Genomic DNA, 20,596 nt, shown 5'->3' on the forward strand with positions numbered 1-20,596 from the left:
TGCTTTAAAAGTATAGTAGCAGATGGGGCCTTTGGTTCCAGCACTTAGCACAGGGATGGGGAACCGGAGACCCCTTCAGATGTTGCCAGACTCCCAAGTCCTATCAGCTCCAGCCAGCATGGCCAGTGGTCGAGGCTGATGGGAGCTGTGGTTCAGCAACCTCAGGATGGCGCCAGGCTCCCCCGCCCGATATGGCAAATTTGGGGGTTGTGGGAAGGTCAAAGAAAGGATTCGAGGGCCACTCTTTGGCACCATCAGACCCTGCGGAGCCCCTCTCTCACACCACCTTGCCCGCACTCCACTGTTAAAACACACAGCAAAACATAACCCAAAGAGGCAACTGAAGAACTAGTTTATTTCCAGGGCCTACTGTCCCCTCACGTGATGGATGGAATGGTGCTTACAACCAACTGTCACAAGGACAGGGCTGGCCGATCACATTGTCGGTGTGAGAGCAGCCCAGCGGTAGTAGTGGCACCGGCGCCATTTTGCCTCGTCCTGGCCCAAGCCTTAACCAAGCTAGGCTTCGGGCCTTGTCAGCTCTCCAGCGCTGGCCAGCGGTTGCCGGGGCAACGAGCATCAGGCCTAGCCAGGCTTCAGTGGCGGGAGTTGCGCTCGTCCTCTTCGTTTTCCAGCTCATAGGCCGGCCGGTAGCATTCCCGCCCTGCGGCGTCCGTATAGCGCAGGGCCAGATTCTTCTGGGTGTTACTCATGCTCCCGAGCGAAGTGTAGCTGTCAAGAGGGATCGGGATGGGGGAGAGAGACAGGAGGGATTTAAGCCACAGCAAGTAAACTTTAGTTATTACCCTCAGGGGTGCTTCATGTCCAATGGGCTTTGGAGCATTTATTTATTTACATTTATTCCCTTGCACAAAATGGTAACCAACCGCTGGATTGTAAAAATAAAAACCCATGAAGTGGTTTACGAAACAATGAGGCAAGAAGAGTGGAAAGCAGCTATTTAAAACGTTCAAAAGCTAATTAAAATCAACAATAAGCTAAACAAAAACAAAAACCAGATTAAAACGCATGTCTACATGCCTGGGTAGGCTAGGCTTGCTTAGGCAAAAATGCGCTGAAAAAGAGTTCAGCAAAGGGAGCCTGCCTGATGTCAAGAGGCAGGGAGTTCCAAAGTGTAGGTGCTGCCACACTAAAAGATTGATTTCTTACAAATGCAGAATGAGGTTTATGCGGCACCCGTAATGGTGTCGGTTCGGCAAATCGGAGCGGTTCGGGTGGGCGTATATAAAGGTAAGACGATTTCACCAGTAAATCGGTCCCAAGGTGTTATGGGCTTTTAGGGTTGCCAAACTCAATAGAGGACAGGACTTCTGTGCCTTTAATTGCCCTGCTCTCTTTTGAGTCTGGAAACCTTAAAGAGAAACCAGCAGACCCTTTGTTTAATTTTCAAGCAAAGGGTCTGCTGGTTTCTCTTTAAGGTTTCCAGACTCAAAAGAGAGCAGGGCAATTAAAGGCACAGAAGTCCTGTCCTCTATTGAGTCTGGCAACCCTATGGGCTTTATATGCTAATGGTAACACCTTGAATTTGTGGCAAGCGGGGAACCAGCAGAGGCGCTATGTGCTGAAAAGGTCCCGCTCCTGTCAGCAATTGTGCCGCAGCATCCGACACTAGCTGCAGTTTCTGGGTTAAGCTGCATTCCTGGATCTATCACACCCAGACCTTGGCTCCCAAATCCCCCAGCTGGGGTAGAGTTGATATGTTGGTATTGCTATATTATTATTATTATTATTATTATTAATTCTCCATCTGTTCTTACCCCTTATCATAAAGAATGCAGTACGGGATGTAGAGCATGCGAAGGAACTTCCATATATCCCGGTAGGTCCAGTCCTAGGAAAAGGAGAGCAACGTAATCAGGAGGGCTGACATTCCTTCAAACTCCTCTACTCTAGGAAGCCATTCAGCAAAGGAAGGTAAGTTTAGACCTATATAACTTCCTAGGCACAGAGGATCAGAGGAGGGCCAGAGGCACGTAATGCGGTGTCTAAGAAAGGCAGGGAAAGGGTTTGCACTCAGAAAGGAAAAGAGAAGTCTAACTGGGTGATGTCTCCTCTAGTGAGTAGAATGGATCAGATCGAGCCCCCCCCCCCAATCTGTGCAATACATTTAAAGTTGTATCATATCACTTTAATATGTCATGGCTATCCCCAAAAACTCCTGGGTACTGTAGTTTGTTAAGGGTGCCATTAGGAGACCCCTATTCACCCCACAATTGGGCAGTGTTCTTGGTTGGACAGTGTTCTCGAAGCCACCAACATGAGTCTGACCAAACTGCGGGAGGCAGTGGAAGACAGGAGTGCCTGGCGTGCTCTGGTCCATGGGGTCACGAAGAGTCGGACATGACTAAACGACTAAACAACAACAACATTCACCTCACGGTGGATTAATATCCAACATCCTTTTAAATGTATTTATTTATGGGAGGGGGTGGTATCGTTTTGTTTTTTCTGCTTTAACTATTTAGTTGTTGTCATGCCTTTGGCACGGGCAAAGTTCATAAATGTATTTAGTTTGTATAGTTTGTATACATAAATGTATTTAGTATTGTACTGGGTAGCTCGGCTCCACCTACTGGCCAAAAAGAATATTGCAAGAACGGCAGTTGCTGACAGTTGGCCTGAGGGGTTAGAGAGGAGGAGTTCAGTGGTGCGAGGTACCAGAGGGAGTGCTGTTACATGTTCTCCACCTGCAAGATAGTATCGTTGTTTTACCTCATTTAATACTTGTCTTCACACTTATTATTTGTCTTATTTGATTTATTTTACCTTGTCCTTGACTGTTAATAAAGTATAGGATTAAAAGTAAAAACAGTATCTTTCCTTCCATCGAAGACAAGAAGGTTTAGCTGTATGTCGAACTACCTAGGTCACCAGGCACGGTAGTGAGGACAGAACAGTAAAACAACGGCTTTCCAGCAAGTGGAAAGAGATAAGACTACACAGACCTGCTATTCTGTCAACCCACACGCCTGCATACGACAATAGCAATAGCAAGCTCTAAACAGTCAGACATCTCCTTAACAACATGTCTCAGAGTCGGGCATCTTCGGGAAAGGCAAGGTCCCAAGTCTCTGGTACTTCTAAATCTTCCACTGTGAGTAATGCACTCGCCATCGCTCGCGCCAAGGCTGAAGCGGCTAAAACACGAGCAGCCTTCGCAGAGCAAGAAATAAAGATGAAACAGGAAAAGGCTAGGTTGGAAGCAAGCCTAGAAAAACTCATTGTAGAAAAAGAAACAGCAGCCGCCATAGCTGAGGCAGACGCCTTAGAAGCGACTTTAATTCCTGTCAGTGAACGCAACAGTGTACTCAGCCCAGATCTGGGACTACAAGATCCCCTGCAACGGACTTCAGAGTACGTTTATCAGCATTCCAAATCAAGTGACTATGTACCTCTGCAACAACCTAGAGAAGAGGACATCAAAACGGCAACCCAAGACTTTTACACGGTGCCGCTGCAAAACAGAGACAAGCCTATTACTCTGAGCAACCCGGCAAACTCAACCTTCAAGCCGGAGCGGTACAACAGAGATCACATGAAATCAGAACCATCAGAAAGGTACGGTTATCCCATACCTTTGCATCATAGTGACCCTCACCACACTGATCCAACCACAATAGACTTTGCCAAGTTCCTTGCTAAACGTGAACTAGTCACAAAAGGACTTGAAAAGTTTAACGACCAACCTGAAAGTTACAGAGCCTGGCGCGCTTCCTTTCAAAATGCTATCGAAGGCCTAGACCTATCGTGCTGGGAAGAGATGGACCTCTTAGTCAAGTGGCTTGGTAAAGAGTCTGCCGAACACGCCAAAAGAATTAGAACAATAAACATTAATTACCCAGGCATCGGCCTTAAAATGATTTGGAATAGACTTGAGGAGTGTTACGGTTCAATAGAAGCTATAGAGAACGCACTATTTAAAAGACTCGATAGTTTTCCTAAGATACCTGCCAAAGCTTACCAGAAACTCAGAGAATTGAGTGATTTACTAATGGAACTTCAAGTAGCTAAATCTGAAGGAGACTTACCTGGACTTACGTTTTTAGACACAGCTAGAGGTGTCAACCCCATTGTACAAAAGTTACCTTACAATCTACAAGAACAATGGATTGCACATGGTTCTAAATTTAAGAGAAAACACAACGTTCCATATCCTCCCTTTTCTGTTTTTGTGGATTTTGTGAACCAACAAGCTAAGATGAGGAATGATCCCAGTTTTGATTTCTCACTGTCAAGTGTTATTTCCCACGGACTGAACAAGCCCCCAATATCAGTACACAAAATTAATGTAGACTCTCCAGATTCTCCTTTCAGGTCTGCTAGCTCTTCTCTCACGGAGGCAAGAATTAAGGTTCCTGATAAACAGTGTCCTCTACACCGCAAGCCTCATCCTCTGCAGAATTGTAGAACCTTCAGAGAGAAGCCTTTAGAAGAACGTAAGGCCTTCCTAAAGCAGAACAACCTTTGCTACAAGTGCTGCTCAGCCTTTCACTTATCTAAGGATTGTAAGGTCAGTCTGCGATGCCGAGAATGTGATAGTTCAGATCACAATACGGCTCTACACCCTGGGTCTGCCCCATGGTCCTTACAACACACAGACAGCTTCACTGAGCATGGCGGGGAGCAAAAACACACTCCTACAACTACGCCAGAGATTACCTCAAAATGCACTGAGGTCTGTAAAGGAACCATAACTGGCAAGTCCTGCTCCAAAATCTGTTTAGTTAGAGTCTACCCTGTAGGTAACAGGAATAAAGCCATCAAACTATATGCCATTCTAGACGACCAGAGTAATAAGTCTCTAGCCAGCCCAACCTTCTTTGATATGTTTGATATCAAAGGCCCTAGCTTTCCATACTCCTTGAAAACGTGTTCAGGTAACGTTGAGACAGCGGGGAGAAGAGCATCCGGCTACAAAGTAGAGTCCTTAGACGGCCAAACTTCTTTAACTCTACCAACCCTCATTGAATGCAACCAGATTCCCGATCAAAGATCTGAGATTCCGACCCCAGATGCAGCACGTCACCACCCACATTTAAAACGCATAGTGAATCTAATACCTCAACTAGACCCGCAGGCTCGGATTATTTTACTCCTGGGGAGGGATATCTTAGAAGTCCATAAAGCAAGAGCCCAGATTAATGGTCCTCACAATGCCCCTTACGCCCAGAAGCTGGATTTAGGATGGGTCATTATAGGAGACGTCTGCCTTGGAAGCATGCACAAACCAAACTCTGTCAACAGCATGCTCACAAATACATTAGATAATGGTCGCCCTTCTCTTTTCCAACCATGTCAAAACCACTTCATTATAAAGGAATTACCTCAAAAAAATCATTCAATTTGCCCTGTCGTCAACCTCCCTAACGAGGACGTCGGTTGTGACAGCGACACAGATCATCTAGGGTGTACAGTCTTTCAAAGAACCAGGGACGACAATAAGGTGGCAATGTCTATAGAAGATAAAATGTTTTTACAGACTATGGAACGGGAATTTGTTAAAGATGATACAAATAGCTGGGTCGCACTCCTTCCCTTTAAACTGCAGAGACGACGGCTACCTAATAACAGAGATCAGGTGCTCAAACGCCTCTCTTCTCTCAGACATACCGTGTTTCTCATATTATAAGACATGTCTTATATTTATTTTTTCCTCAAAAAAACACACTATGGCTTATTTTCAAGGGATGTCTTATTTTTTTCCTCCTCCTCCTGCCGCGGCCGGCATTGCTGCTGCGCCTATCACTATGTCTTATTTTCGGGGTATGGCTTATATTCCTTGAATGCTTAAAAATCCTCCTATGGCTTATTTTATGGGTATGTCTTAAAATATGAGAAACAGGGTAATTTACAAAGGAAGCCAGAGATGAGAGATCATTTCTTCTCCTTTATGGACAAGATATTTAAAAACCGTCATGCGGAAATAGCTCCCATCCTCAAAAACTCCGAAGAGTGTTGGTATCTGCCAATATTTGGAGTGTACCACCCCAAAAAGCCAGGCCAGATTAGAGTAGTATTTGACTCCAGTGCCAAATTTGAAGGTATCTCCTTAAATGACGTCCTTTTGACAGGACCAGATCTCAACAATAAACTTTTAGGAGTACTCCTCCGTTTCAGAGAAGACTCTATTGCCTTCACAGCAGATATTCAACAGATCTTCCATTGCTTCTTTGTTAAAGAGGAAGACAGAAATTTCTTGAGATTTTTCTGGTTCAGAGACAATGACTTCTCTAAAGACATCATAGAGTACCGCATGAAGGTACACATCTTCGGTAACAGCCCCTCTCCCGCAGTTGCTATCTATGGACTTAGACGTTCAGCACGTGAGGGAGAAGCAGTGCATGGCACAGATGTTAGACAACTCGTAGAGAAGAATTTCTATGTGGACGACTGCTTAAAATCTCTGCCTTCAACTGAGTCCGCAATCAGTCTCCTTAAAAGAGCGCAGCAGATGTTTGCCTGCTTTAACCTCGGACTCCACAAGATTGCTTCAAATAGTAAAACTATAATGGAAGCTTTTCCTACTCAAGATCACTCCAACGAGCTAAAAGATTTGGATTTGGGAACGGATTCTTTACCTATCCAACGCAGTCTTGGTCTGCTTTGGGACCTGAAAGCAGATTCCTTTACCTTCCAGGTAAATACAGATGAAAAACCCTTTACTCGCAGGGGTATCTTATCTGCGGTAAACAGTCTGTATGACCCACTAGGTTTCGCAGCTCCTGTCACTATACAAGGTAAAGCATTACTTAGGGACTTAACTCGTGGGACATCTGACTGGGATGCTCCACTACCCCCTGAAAAAAAAATCTCATGGGTGAACTGGAAAAATTCCCTAGCTGCTTTGGCTGAACTCCAGGTTGTACGCCCATACGCAACCATACCCTCCACGAAAGTACGAAACCAAAAACTCTGTATATTTTCTGATGCCTCTACCAAAGCAATAGCTGCTGTTGCTTACTTGAGAACTGTAGATTGTGAGGCACAGTGCCATTTAGGATTTGTCATGGGCAAAGCAAAACTTGCTCCTCATCCTGAGCACACTATACCCAGGTTAGAACTGTGTGCTGCAGTATTAGCGGTTGAATTAGCCGAACTTGTCACTTCGGAACTGAACATCAATCTTAAAGATGCTGAATTCTACACCGACAGTAAGGTAGTGTTAGGGTATATCTACAATGAGAGTAGACGCTTTTATGTCTATGTTAACAACAGAATTCTACGGATTAGGAAATCCACTTGTCCAACTCAATGGCATTATGTACCTACTGAACACAATCCTGCAGATCACGCTACAAGGGCTGTTGCAGCTGGTCATCTCAAAAACACCACATGGTTGACAGGACCTGCTTTCTTGTACAAGACAGAGCTGACTGCCCCTCAGAATGACATATTTGAACTAGTGAACTCAGACCTTGATTCTGAAGTCCGTCCTGAAGTTTCTGCACTTCAGACAATAACTACAGTCAGTCATCTCGAGTCTCACAGGTTCAGTAGATTCTCGACCTGGAAGTCACTCATTAGAGCCATTGTTAGCCTAACCCACATAGCTCATTCATTTAAACATGTCACACCTTCAGTAGAGAGTAATTGTAAAGGCTGGCATCTGTGTCCCAACATCCGCACACCATCAGAGCATCAACATGCGCAAAATGTGATCATTGGCATTGTGCAACATGAAGTCTATGCCAGAGAGATTAACTGTATCTTGAACAAAAAGGTTATCCCTAAGGACAGTACTCTTAGGAAACTTGACCCATTCCTCGGTCGAAATGCCCTGTTAAGAGTAGGTGGTCGTCTCAAGCAAGCTAAATTAGAGTTGAATGAAAGAAACCCTCTAATTATACCTGGCCAGCACCACATCGCTTCTCTGATTGTACTGCATTACCACCACCAAGTCAGACATCAAGGACGTCTATTTACAGAAGGAGCTTTACGTTCTGCTGGTTTTTGGATAGTGGGAGCCAAACGACTTGTGAGTACTGAAATTTATAAATGTATTACTTGTCGTAAGCTTTGTGGCATACTTCAAACACAAAAGATGGCCAATCTTCCAGCTGACAGACTCAGCACAGACCCTCCCTTTACCAATGTAGGCCTCGATGTCTTCGGCCCCTGGTCTGTTTCCGCACGTCGTACTAGAGGAGGTTATGCAAGCAGCAAGCGCTGGTCAGTCTTGTTCACCTGCATGTCTATTAGAGCTGTCCACATCGAAGTGATTGAGTCTATGGACACGTCTAGCTTTATTAATGCTTTAAGACGTTTTATTGCTATTAGAGGCCCTGTAAAACACATTCGCTCTGACAGAGGCACTAATTTCATTGGTGCCACCAAAGAACTGAGCATTCTCTCAAACTTAGACACAAAACAAGTAGAAAGATATTCGAGCAGTCAAGCTTGTACATGGACCTTCAATCCACCGCATTCTTCCCACATGGGAGGAGCTTGGGAAAGAATGATAGGAGTGGCTCGTAGAATCTTAGATTCCATCTTCCTACAAATAGGGAATACTAGGCTTACTCACGAGAGTCTGACAACCTTCATGGCAGAAGTTGCAGCAATTATTAATGCCAGACCTTTAACCCCTCTCTCCAATGACCCAGAAGAACCCTTTTTGTTGACACCGGCAACTCTCCTTACTCAAAAAATTGAAGTAGTCAGTACACCTCCTGGTGAGTTCACTAACAAAGACTTGCATTTGCGTCAATGGAGACAGGTTCAAAGTCTTGCAAACACCTTCTGGGATAGGTGGAAGAAGCAGTACATCTCTATGCTACAATCAAGATCTAAATGGCAAACTGCCAAGCCTAATCTAAACGTTGGTGACATCGTTCTTGTTAAAGACTGTCAGTCTCAAAGGAATGAATGGCCATTAGCCTGCATCACCAAAGTCTTTCCAAGTGAAGATGGAAGAGTCAGGAAAGTGGAAATTAAAGTATGCAAAAACCAACAAACAAAGTTGTTTCTTAGACCAGTCTCTGAACTGGTTCTACTGTTGTCATCGGGGGAATCAAATAGTGGTATCTGTTGATACCAAGCGGGGAGTGTCATGCCTTTGGCACGGGCAAAGTTCATAAATGTATTTAGTTTGTATAGTTTGTATACATAAATGTATTTAGTATTGTACTGGGTAGCTCGGCTCCACCTACTGGCCAAAAAGAATATTGCAAGAACGGCAGTTGCTGACAGTTGGCCTGAGGGGTTAGAGAGGAGGAGTTCAGTGGTGCGAGGTACCAGAGGGAGTGCTGTTACATGTTCTCCACCTGCAAGATAGTATCGTTGTTTTACCTCATTTAATACTTGTCTTCACACTTATTATTTGTCTTATTTGATTTATTTTACCTTGTCCTTGACTGTTAATAAAGTATAGGATTAAAAGTAAAAACAGTATCTTTCCTTCCATCGAAGACAAGAAGGTTTAGCTGTATGTCGAACTACCTAGGTCACCAGGCACGGTAGTGAGGACAGAACAGTTGTACTTTCGTATTTTTTATCTCGTGAACCGCCCTGAAACCTTTTGATGAAGGCAGGTGCATTAAACAAACAAACAAACCAGTTACAATTTCCAGAATGGGTTAACAATCAGCCCTGTTTAGGAAAGTTTTTAGTGTTTGATGTTTTAGAGCTTTATTATTATTATTAATATTTTGTTGGGAGCTGCCCAGAGTGGCTGGGGAAACCCAGCCAGATGGGTGGGGTATAAATAATAAATTTATTATTATTATTATTATTATTATTATTATTATTATTATCATCATCATCATCATCATCATCATCTCTGCTTACTGGGCGAGATGCCTCTGAGGAACCCCAACTGACCCACCCAGCCCCCTTTGACATGCCATGTCACCTTTGCTACATACCAGGAGAGGGTTGACCCGCATATATTGGGGCCAATCGGCGTCCGTCATGCAGAAGGGCGTCAAGGTGCGTGAGTAAGGGTCCGTGCGACGGGTGCCCATCAACACAGCCTCTAGCTGCGGCTGTTGCGCCTTCAGGTCGCCCAGCGCCTGTTTGATGTTCCCATGGACATGACACATCTGAAGGTTGTACCTGCGGGAGGTGGAAGAGGGAGCCTCGCCTGATGCCAACGTATTTTTTTTTTGGTGCCGGACAAAGAAGACCTTTTCGTTCGCAACAGATTTAATAACAATGATGGCGATGCACTGAGGACTGGTGCATTTTAGATCTGGGTGGAAACAGCAAGGAGCCCTGCCGGGATGTTGGGGCCTCAGCAAATCCCCCAGAATGCCAGCAGACAGCGCTGTTCCCGCTTCCAAAAAGTCCTCCAGGTGGTTCTCAAAATGAAACAAACACAAAATACGGGAATACAACAAACGAAGGTGCCGATCGTTTTGTTTGTTGCCTGTTAAGGGACTTTACAGTGACGCGGGTGGCGCTGTGGTCTAAACCACAGAGCCTAGGGCTTGCTGATTGGAAGGTCGGCAGTTTGAATGCCCGCGACAGGTGAGCTCCCGTTGCTTGGTCCCAGCTCCTGCCCACCTAGCAGTTCAAAAGCACGTCAAAGTGCAAGTAAATAGGTACCTCATGGTGGCCACATGACCCGGAAGCTGTACACCGGCTCCCTCGGCCAATAAAGTGAGATGAGCGCCGCAACCCCAAAGTCGTCTGCGACTGGACCTAATGGTCAGGGGTACCTTTATCTTTACGGGACTTCACACCAGCCCCCTGGGAATGAAAGTACAAGTTCGTACCGCTGGGCTGTGTCTTCGATGAACTCCTCCATCTCGGGAAACGGGGACACAATCCGGATGTAAAGAGCCTGCAGCTTCTCCGACCTCTCCGGATACCGCCTGGGTGGGAAAGAGAGAACACGGGGCCCCTTCATTTCTGCCTTATACCAGGGTTATTTGTCCATTTAGGCAAGAATTGTCTACTCTGACTCGCAGTGCATCTCTCCAGGGTTCTCAGCCAGAGAAGGGTCTTCTTCCCTTTTAGCAGGTAACTGGTTTTATTTTTAACTGGAGATGCAGGGCTTGAATCTGGGCCTTCTGCATTCCAAGCATGTGCTGCATTAATGAGCTATGTCTGCCCTGCCACCCCCAAAGCACCTCATTCCTCATGGTGGCCAGCTTCTGGGAAGTCCACAGGCAAGGAAAGAAAAGGTGCTTCCCCCTTCCCCACTTGCAAATGACACCCAGAGATAATAATAATAATAATAATAATAATAATAATAAATAATAATAATAATAATAATAATAATAATAAATTTTTATTTATACCCCGCCCTCCCCAGTCAAAAACCGGGCTCAGGGCGGCTGACACCAACAGAACCACAATAAAACATAAAAACAATTAATTAAAATACAGATTAAAATACAGTATTAAAATTTAAAGTGCAGCCTCATTTCAAGTAGGCCATAAATCCAAGCCATGAGGGAGAAAAAACACAGGGGTCAGGCTGAGTCTAACCCAAAGGCCAGGCGGAACAGCTCTGTCTTGCAGGCCCTGCGGAAAGATGACAAATCCCGCAGGGCCCTGGTCTCCTGGGAAAGAGCGTTCCACCAGGTTGGGGCCAGTACTGAAAAGGCCCTGGCTCTAGTAGAGGCCAATCTAGCCATCTTATGACTCGGGATCTCCAGAATATTATTATTTGTGGACCTTAAGGTCCTCCGCGGGGCATACCAGGAGAGGCGGTCCCGTAGGTACGAGGTACACTGCTTCGGAATAAGGAGATTCTCTTTAGGTATCCTTGTTAACAGCTGCTGCCTTTGCAGGCAGAAAAATTTATGCTGGACAAGCCCTTGTCCTCAAAATGCCACAAATTGGCACCTGCCCCTCCTGATTTGTGCGTGTGTGTGTGTGTGTGTGTGTATTTCTTCCAATAAACGTATCTGAATTGGGGAAAAGAGAAAGGAAGAATAAAAAATACAGATAAGCCAGTGATGAGGACTAGAAACTTGTGCTGCCTTGTTAAAAAAAATTCCACAAGTTGGGAAACGACTAAGCTGTGTGATTTGTTATGCAATCAGGGCTAGAAAAGGCTTTGAAAAAAAGAACAACCCTTGCCTGGTACCAATCTAGGGGAGCCCTAATGAGAAATACTGAAAGAAGAGGGTGCAAAGTACCTCTGCACAGCAGCATGGAAGAGGTGAAGCAAGGCTGTGCAGTCCTTCCCCCCATTGAATCCCACGCAAAGCTTTGGCAGAATGTACTTATCCAAAGCTTCCTCAATGGTCCGAATTGCTGCTGCCACCTTCTGGCCAAGAGGGGAACCTACAGAGAGATAAAAGCAACTAGGATGAAACAGGGTCTTTTTTAAAAAAAATGTTGTTTATTCCTGCGTATAAGACTACTTTTTAACCCAGGAAAATCTTCTCAAAAGTCGGGGGTCGTCTTATACACCGGGTCGTATTTCTTACACGTATTTTAACTGGAAAAGTCGGGGGTCATCTTATACGCCGGAATATACGGGTAAATAAAAACATTATTACTTTTATTTATTACATTTATATGCCACCTTTTCCTCCAAGGAGCTAGCAAGGGGGTGTGCATGGCTCTGCCCTCCATATTTTATACTCACAACAACCTTATAAGGTAGTTTAGGTTGACAAGACGTGACCATTCGTGAACTTCAACATCATCATCATCATTATTATTATTAAATTTCTATACTGCCCTTCAACGGAAGATCACAGGGCAATAATATAATATAAAATATAAAAACACAAAAATACTTACCATAATAACAAACAGAAACAATTCCCCGCCCCCAGTTTAAAAAGCTGTGGGTTGTTTAATGAGCCAAAGGCCTGGGGGAAGAGGAAGGTTTTTGCTTGGTGTCTAGAATCACAGAATTGCGGCGTTTGAAGGAATCACAAGAGTTATCAAGTCCAAACTCCTGCACCGCAGGAACCTTTCGCCCAGCGTGAAGCTCGAACCCACGGCCCTGAGATTAAGAGTCAGCCAATAAATGAAGGTGTCAGGCGAGCCTCTCTTGGGAGAGCATTCCACAAATGGGTTGCCACTGCAGAAAAGGCCCGTTCTTGTGTTGTGCTACCCTGCGGACCTCACATGGAGGAGGCACATGAAGAAGGGCCTCAGAGGAGGAATGCAGAGTCCTGGAGTGTTTATATGGAGAGAATTGCTTCTTGTGGTCCTGAGCCATTCAATTATAGGTCAAAACCAGCACTTTGAATTGGGCCTGGAAACTAATTGGCAGCCAGCGCAGTCGAGCCAGGACTGACGTTAAATGCTCAAACTGCACCAGCCGACGTTTCCAAACCGTCTTTAGAGGCAGCCCTACGTACAATGCATTGCAGGAGTCTAACCACGTACAACACATTGCAGGAGTCTAACCTAGAGGTTACCAGAATGTAGGCCACAAAAGTTAGGGGAGCAGCCAGGTCAGTAGCTGAAACTGATTCTAGGCATCATCTCTGACCATTGGCCATGCTGGCTGGGGGCTGATGGGAGCTGGAGTCTGAGAACATCGCTGAACTACAAATCCCACCATCCCCGACCACAGGCCACGTGGAACTGATGGGAGTTGGGGTCCAGCAACATCTACAGGGACCACAGGTTCCCCACCCCACCCCTGCTCTGCCTAATACACCACGCTGCCTCTCCTTTCAGCCCCTGCACAGTCCCGCATTCTTAACCTCGTGGTCCTCTATCCCCACAGATCCAGCCGCACGCCAGGCGTTATTCCCCTACCGGATTCCGCTAAGGCATACACATCCTGGGCTGCCTGCGAGACGGGATTGGCCACTAGGGGCACCACGATCCCCGGAGGCAGGTGCTTCATAAGGAAGGCGACTGCTTCCTCCAGGTCCTCCTCCGAGTCGGAGTCCAGAGTGAGCTTGACCCGGAAGTAGTTGCTGCCCCAATCTGGGTAGGAGCCCAGGCTCGTGCGGCGTCTGAAGTTGGCATTGGCCCGGTCAAGTATGGGCGCGATGAGGGTCTCTTCGGAGTTGACAAATATCTCCTGTGAGCAGAACTGGGTCTTCTCGTTGCGGAAGAGATGGCCGAGACCATCCAGCGCTCGCCTCATCAGCGACGGGATGCCTGGGAAAACGTAGACGTTTCGGACGCTGATGAGCGGGTAGGGGAAGCGGCGGCCCGTTTTCTCGTCCTCGCCGTAGTTGAGCAGCGACGACGCGGGGACTCGGGCCAGCTTCATCTCGGGGCAGTCGGCCCCCGTCTTGCCAAAAAACTTCTTCACCAGCTCAACCATCTCTGGGTGGGCAACAACCTTCTCTCCGAACGCCTGGGCGACTGCCTCGAAAGTCACGTCGTCATGAGTGGGGCCAATCCCGCCCGAGGTCAGGACGTAGGTGAACTTGCTGGAGAACGACGAGACTTCGTCGGCGATGGCAGCCACCTCGTCGGGAACCACAGAGATCTTGGCCACCTTCACACCCAGCGAGCGAAGCCTCTTGCACATGAAGAAGGAATTTGTGTCTTGGGTGTAGCCCTGCCAAAACGAGAGCTGTCAGTACGAAGAGGTCGGCTACAAATATTGCCAAATCCTGCATCCTATTACATATTTCACTTCATAACCCACATTGGATTACCGCAATCCAGTCTGCGTGGGGCTGCCCTTGAGGAGGACTCAGGAACTTCAACTGGTCCAAAAACGCAGAGGCCGGATTATTAATTTATTTCACCATATTTGCATACTGCTTGATTGCAGAATGCCTCACAGCGGTTTACAAAAAGGAAAGAACAATAGGATTACTGGTTAAAAACAAATAAAGATATAGTGCTGAGGGAGCATCTTGTCGCTTTCTCTCTGTTCCTTTTTTCTTTAGTTTCTTTCTTTTCTTTATTTCCTGTAGATTAGTTTCTTTCTTTTTTATAGCATTGTTAAAACTTCACTAATAATCCCCCCCATAAAACATTTTTTAAAAAACCCACCAAAACGCCCCCCCCCCACACACACCATGAATCATATAAATATCTGGGTAGGCTTGTCTAAACAAAAATGTTTTTAGCAGGCACTGAAAAGGATACTGTGAAGATGCCTGCCCAATGTCAATAGGCAGGGAGTTCTAATTTAGCTCTTGATTTTGTTCCACTTTGGTTTTTGTTATCTTCCTTAATCCTCTGGGTTAGGGAGGGGTCTGCATGCAGATGAAGGTGACGGGTGGTTGATGAAGGACCCTGTGTGAGAGGTAGGGAAGGGAAGATCTCCCAGGTGAGAGCTGGAAAGGTCTCGCCTCTTTTTTTAAAATGTTTTTTAATTAAAGATTTTCTTGAGAAGTATGTGCAATGTCTCTCTCTTTTTTCCAAGTAACATTTTTTACAGATCAGTTTTGTTTGTTGAGACATTAGGAAGAAAAGAGGGCGAGAGGTGGAGGGGGGAGAGGGGAGGGGAGGTGGGGGGTCGGGTGGCGATCTTTCTATTTTACTTAATATATGTGGGGTTTTGTGTCAGCGTTGCTTGTACAGGTTCTTTGCTATTCACTTGTGTTCCCTTGGTGGTGAGAGAGGTTGGGGTTGGCCTCGGGTGTGGTTGTTCATTTGTGGTTGGCTGTGGTGATCTTTGTTTTCATGTGTGAGTGGGGTGGGTAGGTGTTTTGGGTCAGATTAGCCATATTGATTTGTACGCTGTTGGTGGAAGGTCTTTGTGTGTGGGACAAGAGTTAAGATCTTCCTTTGAGAGAGGACGTTGCATTCTTCTTTTCCTTTCTTTTTTCCTTTTCCTTTTGTTTAGGTTCCTTTTGTTTTTATTTATTTATTTTTAAATCAATTTTTATTGAATTTCCCAGGTTCATTTTGTTTTTAATTGTATTATGAAAAGTCTTAATGAAATCTTATCAAAACAAAAGATCGATTTATATTACCGGCTGGGGTTCCATGTAGATCATATAGGCTAAATTGCATTGCCTCTCGCAGGAAGGAGGAGGATGGGGAGAAACCTAGAATCCAGGCTCCGCCTATCGCTGCCTCTGGCTTTGCCTACTGTTGCCCTTTCTGCCTCCAGCCTCACCAGCCCCCAACGGGCATCACAAGCCACCACTGCATCTAAGACAAGGGCCATTCGCGTGAATGCCTTTCCGTCCTCCGTGTTATCTGGAAGGCTCAGAGGCATCTCTTACCAGAACAGGCTCTGCACCTGTGGCCAGAATGTACCTGACTCTTTGGACCACATAATTTTGGATCGCCCTCTTTTTAACATCTTCTGTGATGATCCTTCGATGTCCTCTCTGTGGCTTGGGCCCCCCGCCAATAAACAACACGTGGTGCAGTCTCTACTGAGAGATGACTCTCCTGTTCTCACTAGAGTTATGGTACAATTTTTGACCAGGATCTTTGAAGTTGAATCTGGGGTAGTTTGGCCTGTATAATAGTGATTGCCGGGGATTCCCTCTTTACTGTATGTTTCAGAATTATAACACATATGGACGGTCTATATGGTTTTTATTATCTTATATATGCCAATAAAAGTGTTGGATTGAATTGACAAGGGCCATTGTCACACCTTCTCGCAGCTCACGCACCTTTAGAATCTCGTCCCCGATAACTATGATCCCAGCTGTCACGGTGCTATCCGTGGCTCCTTTGCTGGTTTCGGGAGCGGCGGCGCTGCTCTGTGTCGCCATGGCTCGAAGATACCCGCTCTGCCGTCCTGTGTGCAGAATGCCCTGGCACAGCCGGAGGTTCAAGCGCATCACTGCCAGCGCTCAACAGGGCGCAGGGGGGTCCCACATGGCGAAGCGGTGAGGCTGGCACAAACTAAAACTTGGGAACAAGCAAGAAGATCACAAAGCAGGATTCTGTTTACCTCTCCTTGCGATGGACCACTCCTTGTAAGGTACATTTAAAGCCACCCAGACGCAAGAGGGGAGACTTGGGCGAGCTCTGGCTGGGTCACCTGCGTGGGGTTCCTTCTCGCCTACGGCGACCAAGCTATGGCATAATGCAAAGCTGCCACCAGATTCTATGAAACAGCACTGATTTAAGATTTAATAAACAGTGAGAATGAGCACTGAAATGTCCACAGGGCAGGAGCGAAGGTTATGGCTGTGTACACATTAAGGCACATTGAAAGCACATTCTGTCCCTTAAATAATTCTGGGTACCGTAGTTTTCTTCCTCCGCCCCAGCAACCCTTAACAAACTACAGTGTCCAGAATTCTTTGCAGGGTGTGTGTGTGTGTGCTCGGAATGTGTTTTAAAAGTATAGCCACCTGGTGTAGGAGTCCCCAACCTTTTCTTTTTGGGGGAGTTCCACGGGCACATTTGGAAACCTGAGAGACTGCAGCAGGCCTCGCAAAATACCCATTTCACAGAAGAGAAACTGACGATGCTCAGAAAGGTCCTCTCCAAAACAGGCAAAACATCCTCCGTGTCCCCAAACAAACAAGACACATGCATAAAAGGCAGGTAACATCCCATCCCAAAATGAGGGAAACAGTCGAAAACACCTGGAAGCTTCCAGGTTGGTGAAGTCAGAGCTACACTTGCCCTTCCCTCTCAAGGAATTCAGGAATCCAAGCTCCCCAGCCAAGCTACATAGCAGAGGCACCTGCAGAGAAGATTCCATCTAAACATTAGGAAGAACTTCCTGACAGTAAGAGCTGTTCGACAGTGGAATTTGCTGCCAAGGAGTGTGGTGCAGTCTCCTTCTTTGGAGGTCTTTAAGCAGAGGCTTGACAGGCATATGTCAAGAAAGCTTTGATGGTGTTTCCTGCTTAGCAGGGGGTTGGACTGGATGGCCCTTGTGGTCTTTTCCAACTCTATGATTCTATTATTCCTTTCTCCCTGCTTTGGGCCTAGAATCCAGGGGTTATCGAGCATGGGTGCCAACCGGTCAGAAAAAAAGGAAAGAAAGCTCCCAGCCTTAACCACATGAGCAACATTAGCAAAGTTTTGATGCACATATTATTATTACTATTATCAAATTTACTAGTCGCTTGTTCCTACAAGCGACTTGCATTAAAAAAAATAAGCAAAAATGCATTGAGCCATTAAAAAATTGCATAAAACATTAACACCCTCATAAAACACCTACACGCACACACAAATGAAACACCCCAGCCCACCTTATTGACTGCAATATGTTAAAATCAATATATATGTGTGTACTGTAAATAAATTAAAACAAGTATTACATTATCTACAATGGCACTTCCCAAACTTACAATAATTGGGTTTGAAAATTTAGTCTTACTGCCATGCCCCTTCTTGGAAGATGATTTGGGGGGAGTTTAATCACGTTCCATTTGAAACCCTTTCCTGTACCCCCTGGGGTATGCGTACCACACTTTGGGAAACACTGGTCTACAATATTCTTTGAGAGGAAAGGGCAAGATAGTAATAATAATGACCTATATTTATATGAGTAACCACTGAGAAGATCCATAAAAAAGCAACTGTACCAAAAAGAATTGTTGTGAAAATAAGAAATATTTGGGTGGGTCCGCCAAATTTTGTCCTCCCGCAGGGCCTCTGCCCCAGTATATATTGTAATATATATATTATATAAACTCTGCCCCAGTATATATTGGAAGATCAATGAAAATAAGTATTGTATTGTATATAATATTGCCTTATTATTATTATTATTATTATTGTAAAAAGCAGGTAGGAAATCCGAAATTAAATTATTATTAATACTGTAAAAATTAATAACAATAAAATCAACAATAATAGGTGAAGGTGTGGCTGTCACGGGAGATAAACAAAATCCTTTGCCGATCGCTGCAGTTCCAGCTGTTCTTAAAGGCACAGCTTCAGGGGCCAGTGCGGAAGTTTGGCAACCTTCAGCCCACTCCATGCTACATGATTTCTGCTCTAACCCTGTTCTGTGTCCCCTGGGAGGAAAAGCACTCTGCACGTGACCAGTTACTCTCCTTCGCCTCCTCCAGGACACAGAGAGGAAGGGGATGGCCCTGAAAACACATCCTGGGACGGAGCCTTGCCATACCTGCCTTGCGAAGCCCCCCAAACTCATATTCGAAGCAGCCTCCCCCTCCCTCCCTCGCTCTTCCTACTCACCTCCCGTCTCAGATCAAAGCTAATCGAATCTCCCCGCCCGCCTCTTTTCCATTGGCCGCTCTTTCGACGTGGCCCCGCCTCCTCCGCCTCCCATTGGACAGTAGGTAAAGGGGCGGGGGTGAAGAACGGCCTATGGAATGGAAAGAAGCCGATTGGGCAGAAGCTTGGTCTGATGCGCCTACTAGAAGAAAGATGGAGAATGAGCAAGAGACCCTTGGGGAGGGGGCGGACTACGATTCCCATCGTGCTTTGCGGCATTCACCTTCGTTCGAGGTTGTCTTTGAAAGGCAGGAGGGAGGTTGGGCTGGTGGTCTCTTAGGGCGAGAGATAGCTAAAAGTAATGAGATGAAGGATGATCATGAAAATAATATTAATATTAATACACTACAGACCATCATCAATCTAGGAAGGTGTATCAGCAGGCAAGGTTGGCAGATGTATGAAAAAATTTGGGAGGGGGAGTCAGAAAAGGGGGAGGAGGAGAGACTAAATCTCTCAAAAGTTCAATAAAGATTGAGTGTGCTCAGTGGCTACAGAATTGTAGAGCTGGACGGGACCACGAGGGTCATCTTGCCCAACCCCCTGCAATGCAGGAATTGTTTTTGCCTAACTGGCGATCGAACCCACAACGCTGAGATTAAGAGTCACATGCTCTTACCGACTGAGCTATCCAAAATTTTTGGTGGGGATGGAATGGAGTGACTGAGCACACTGTACAGGAGCACTTCATGCTGCCATCTTATATAAATATAAATCCTCCGTAGCAGCAGTTTTCAAACTCTGTTGGGAAAGAAAGGCTATCTTACGGATTGCCTGGGACTACCAGTTTTCCCTTGCAAGAAGCTGTGAGGTGTGTTTCTAGGGCACAGTTGCAGCCAGTGTAGGCCAGTGATGAATCCCAACCGGTCTATCCAGTAAAATGAGTTTGTACCTTGCTCCCAGAATCCTCTGCATGTGGTCAGCACTTCCTCAGCTGACGTTCTCACTTGGAAAATATTTCCTCAGAGGAGAAAGTTGTGAAACATCAGCTTGTCTGTTCACTATGCACACACACACATTAGAAAAGTACTACAGCAAGAGTTTTCAGATGTCCCCTTCGTGACTCATAATGCGAGTTCACTCTGGCAGACTTCTTTTGTGTGTGTGTGTGAACTCTCGCTACGGTACAAAATGTTTTTGAGTGCTTCTATTTCCCCTTAGTAATGATGCCCAGGCCAGGACATGTCAGTCAGCTCACCTGCTCTGGTGCATGTTTAAAATTAAACTATGCTTCAAAACCATTTAAAGTTCTGCTTGTGTAGAACATGATAGCCTACTTTGAGATCTGGGTGAAACAGATTGGTTATCCGGAAACTCTGTTCCGGTGATATTTGGTGACAGACTATGTATATATCAAACATTCGAATTATTCTACCGCGACTGGTGAAGAAGATTCAGACACTTTGGTTGCAATTTCTGATCATTTGTATTAGTTTATAAATAGTGTTTAGTGCCATTGTTATTGGCCATCGTGTTGTGTTATTTTTGTTCAGCCACTCTTGTATTAAAGGCAGCTGCAATGGCTCTACCGTCAATTAGGGTGCTTGCTGCCCAATTCTAAGCTTACAAA

General features: G+C 45.6%; 1 protein-coding gene across 3 annotated transcripts; it reads right to left on the reverse strand.

Moving 5' to 3' along the window:
- Positions 1–335: 335 nt before the first annotated feature.
- On the reverse strand, positions 336–19,027 carry FLAD1 (flavin adenine dinucleotide synthetase 1). 3 transcript variants are annotated; one of them, XM_035097671.2, is made up of 8 exons: positions 18,988–19,027; positions 16,488–16,728; positions 13,699–14,458; positions 12,111–12,258; positions 10,737–10,835; positions 9,885–10,074; positions 1,779–1,852; positions 336–732 (listed from the first exon to the last, which is right to left on the reverse strand). In XM_035097671.2, exons 2-8 carry the CDS (start codon positions 16,656–16,658, stop codon positions 597–599), a joined length of 1,578 nt encoding a protein of 525 aa, XP_034953562.2. In that variant the 5' UTR covers positions 16,659–16,728; positions 18,988–19,027; the 3' UTR covers positions 336–596. The 3 variants fall into 3 exon arrangements, with proteins under 3 accessions (XP_034953562.2, XP_034953563.2, XP_060125305.1); XM_035097672.2 differs by lacking the exon at positions 18,988–19,027 and adding an exon at positions 18,917–18,941; XM_060269322.1 differs by lacking the exons at positions 16,488–16,728; positions 18,988–19,027 and adding an exon at positions 14,549–14,885.
- Between the last annotated feature and the right edge of the window lie 1,569 nt (positions 19,028–20,596).

The sequence above is a fragment of the Zootoca vivipara genome, chromosome 17 (assembly GCF_963506605.1).
Source record: "Zootoca vivipara chromosome 17, rZooViv1.1, whole genome shotgun sequence".
Taxonomy (NCBI): Eukaryota; Metazoa; Chordata; class Lepidosauria; order Squamata; family Lacertidae; genus Zootoca; species Zootoca vivipara.

Coding starts and splice junctions, on each gene's coding strand:
- FLAD1 (XM_035097671.2), bottom strand. CDS start 16,658: ATGCGCTTGAACCTCCGGCTGTGCCAGGGCATTCTGCACACAGGACGG. Junction 12,259..13,698: donor GTATGCCTTAGCGGAATCCG/GTAGGGGAATAA, acceptor ATCTCTCTGTAG/GTTCCCCTCTTGGCCAGAAG. Junction 733..1,778: donor TGCATTCTTTATGATAAGGG/GTAAGAACAGAT, acceptor CCCTCTTGACAG/CTACACTTCGCTCGGGAGCA.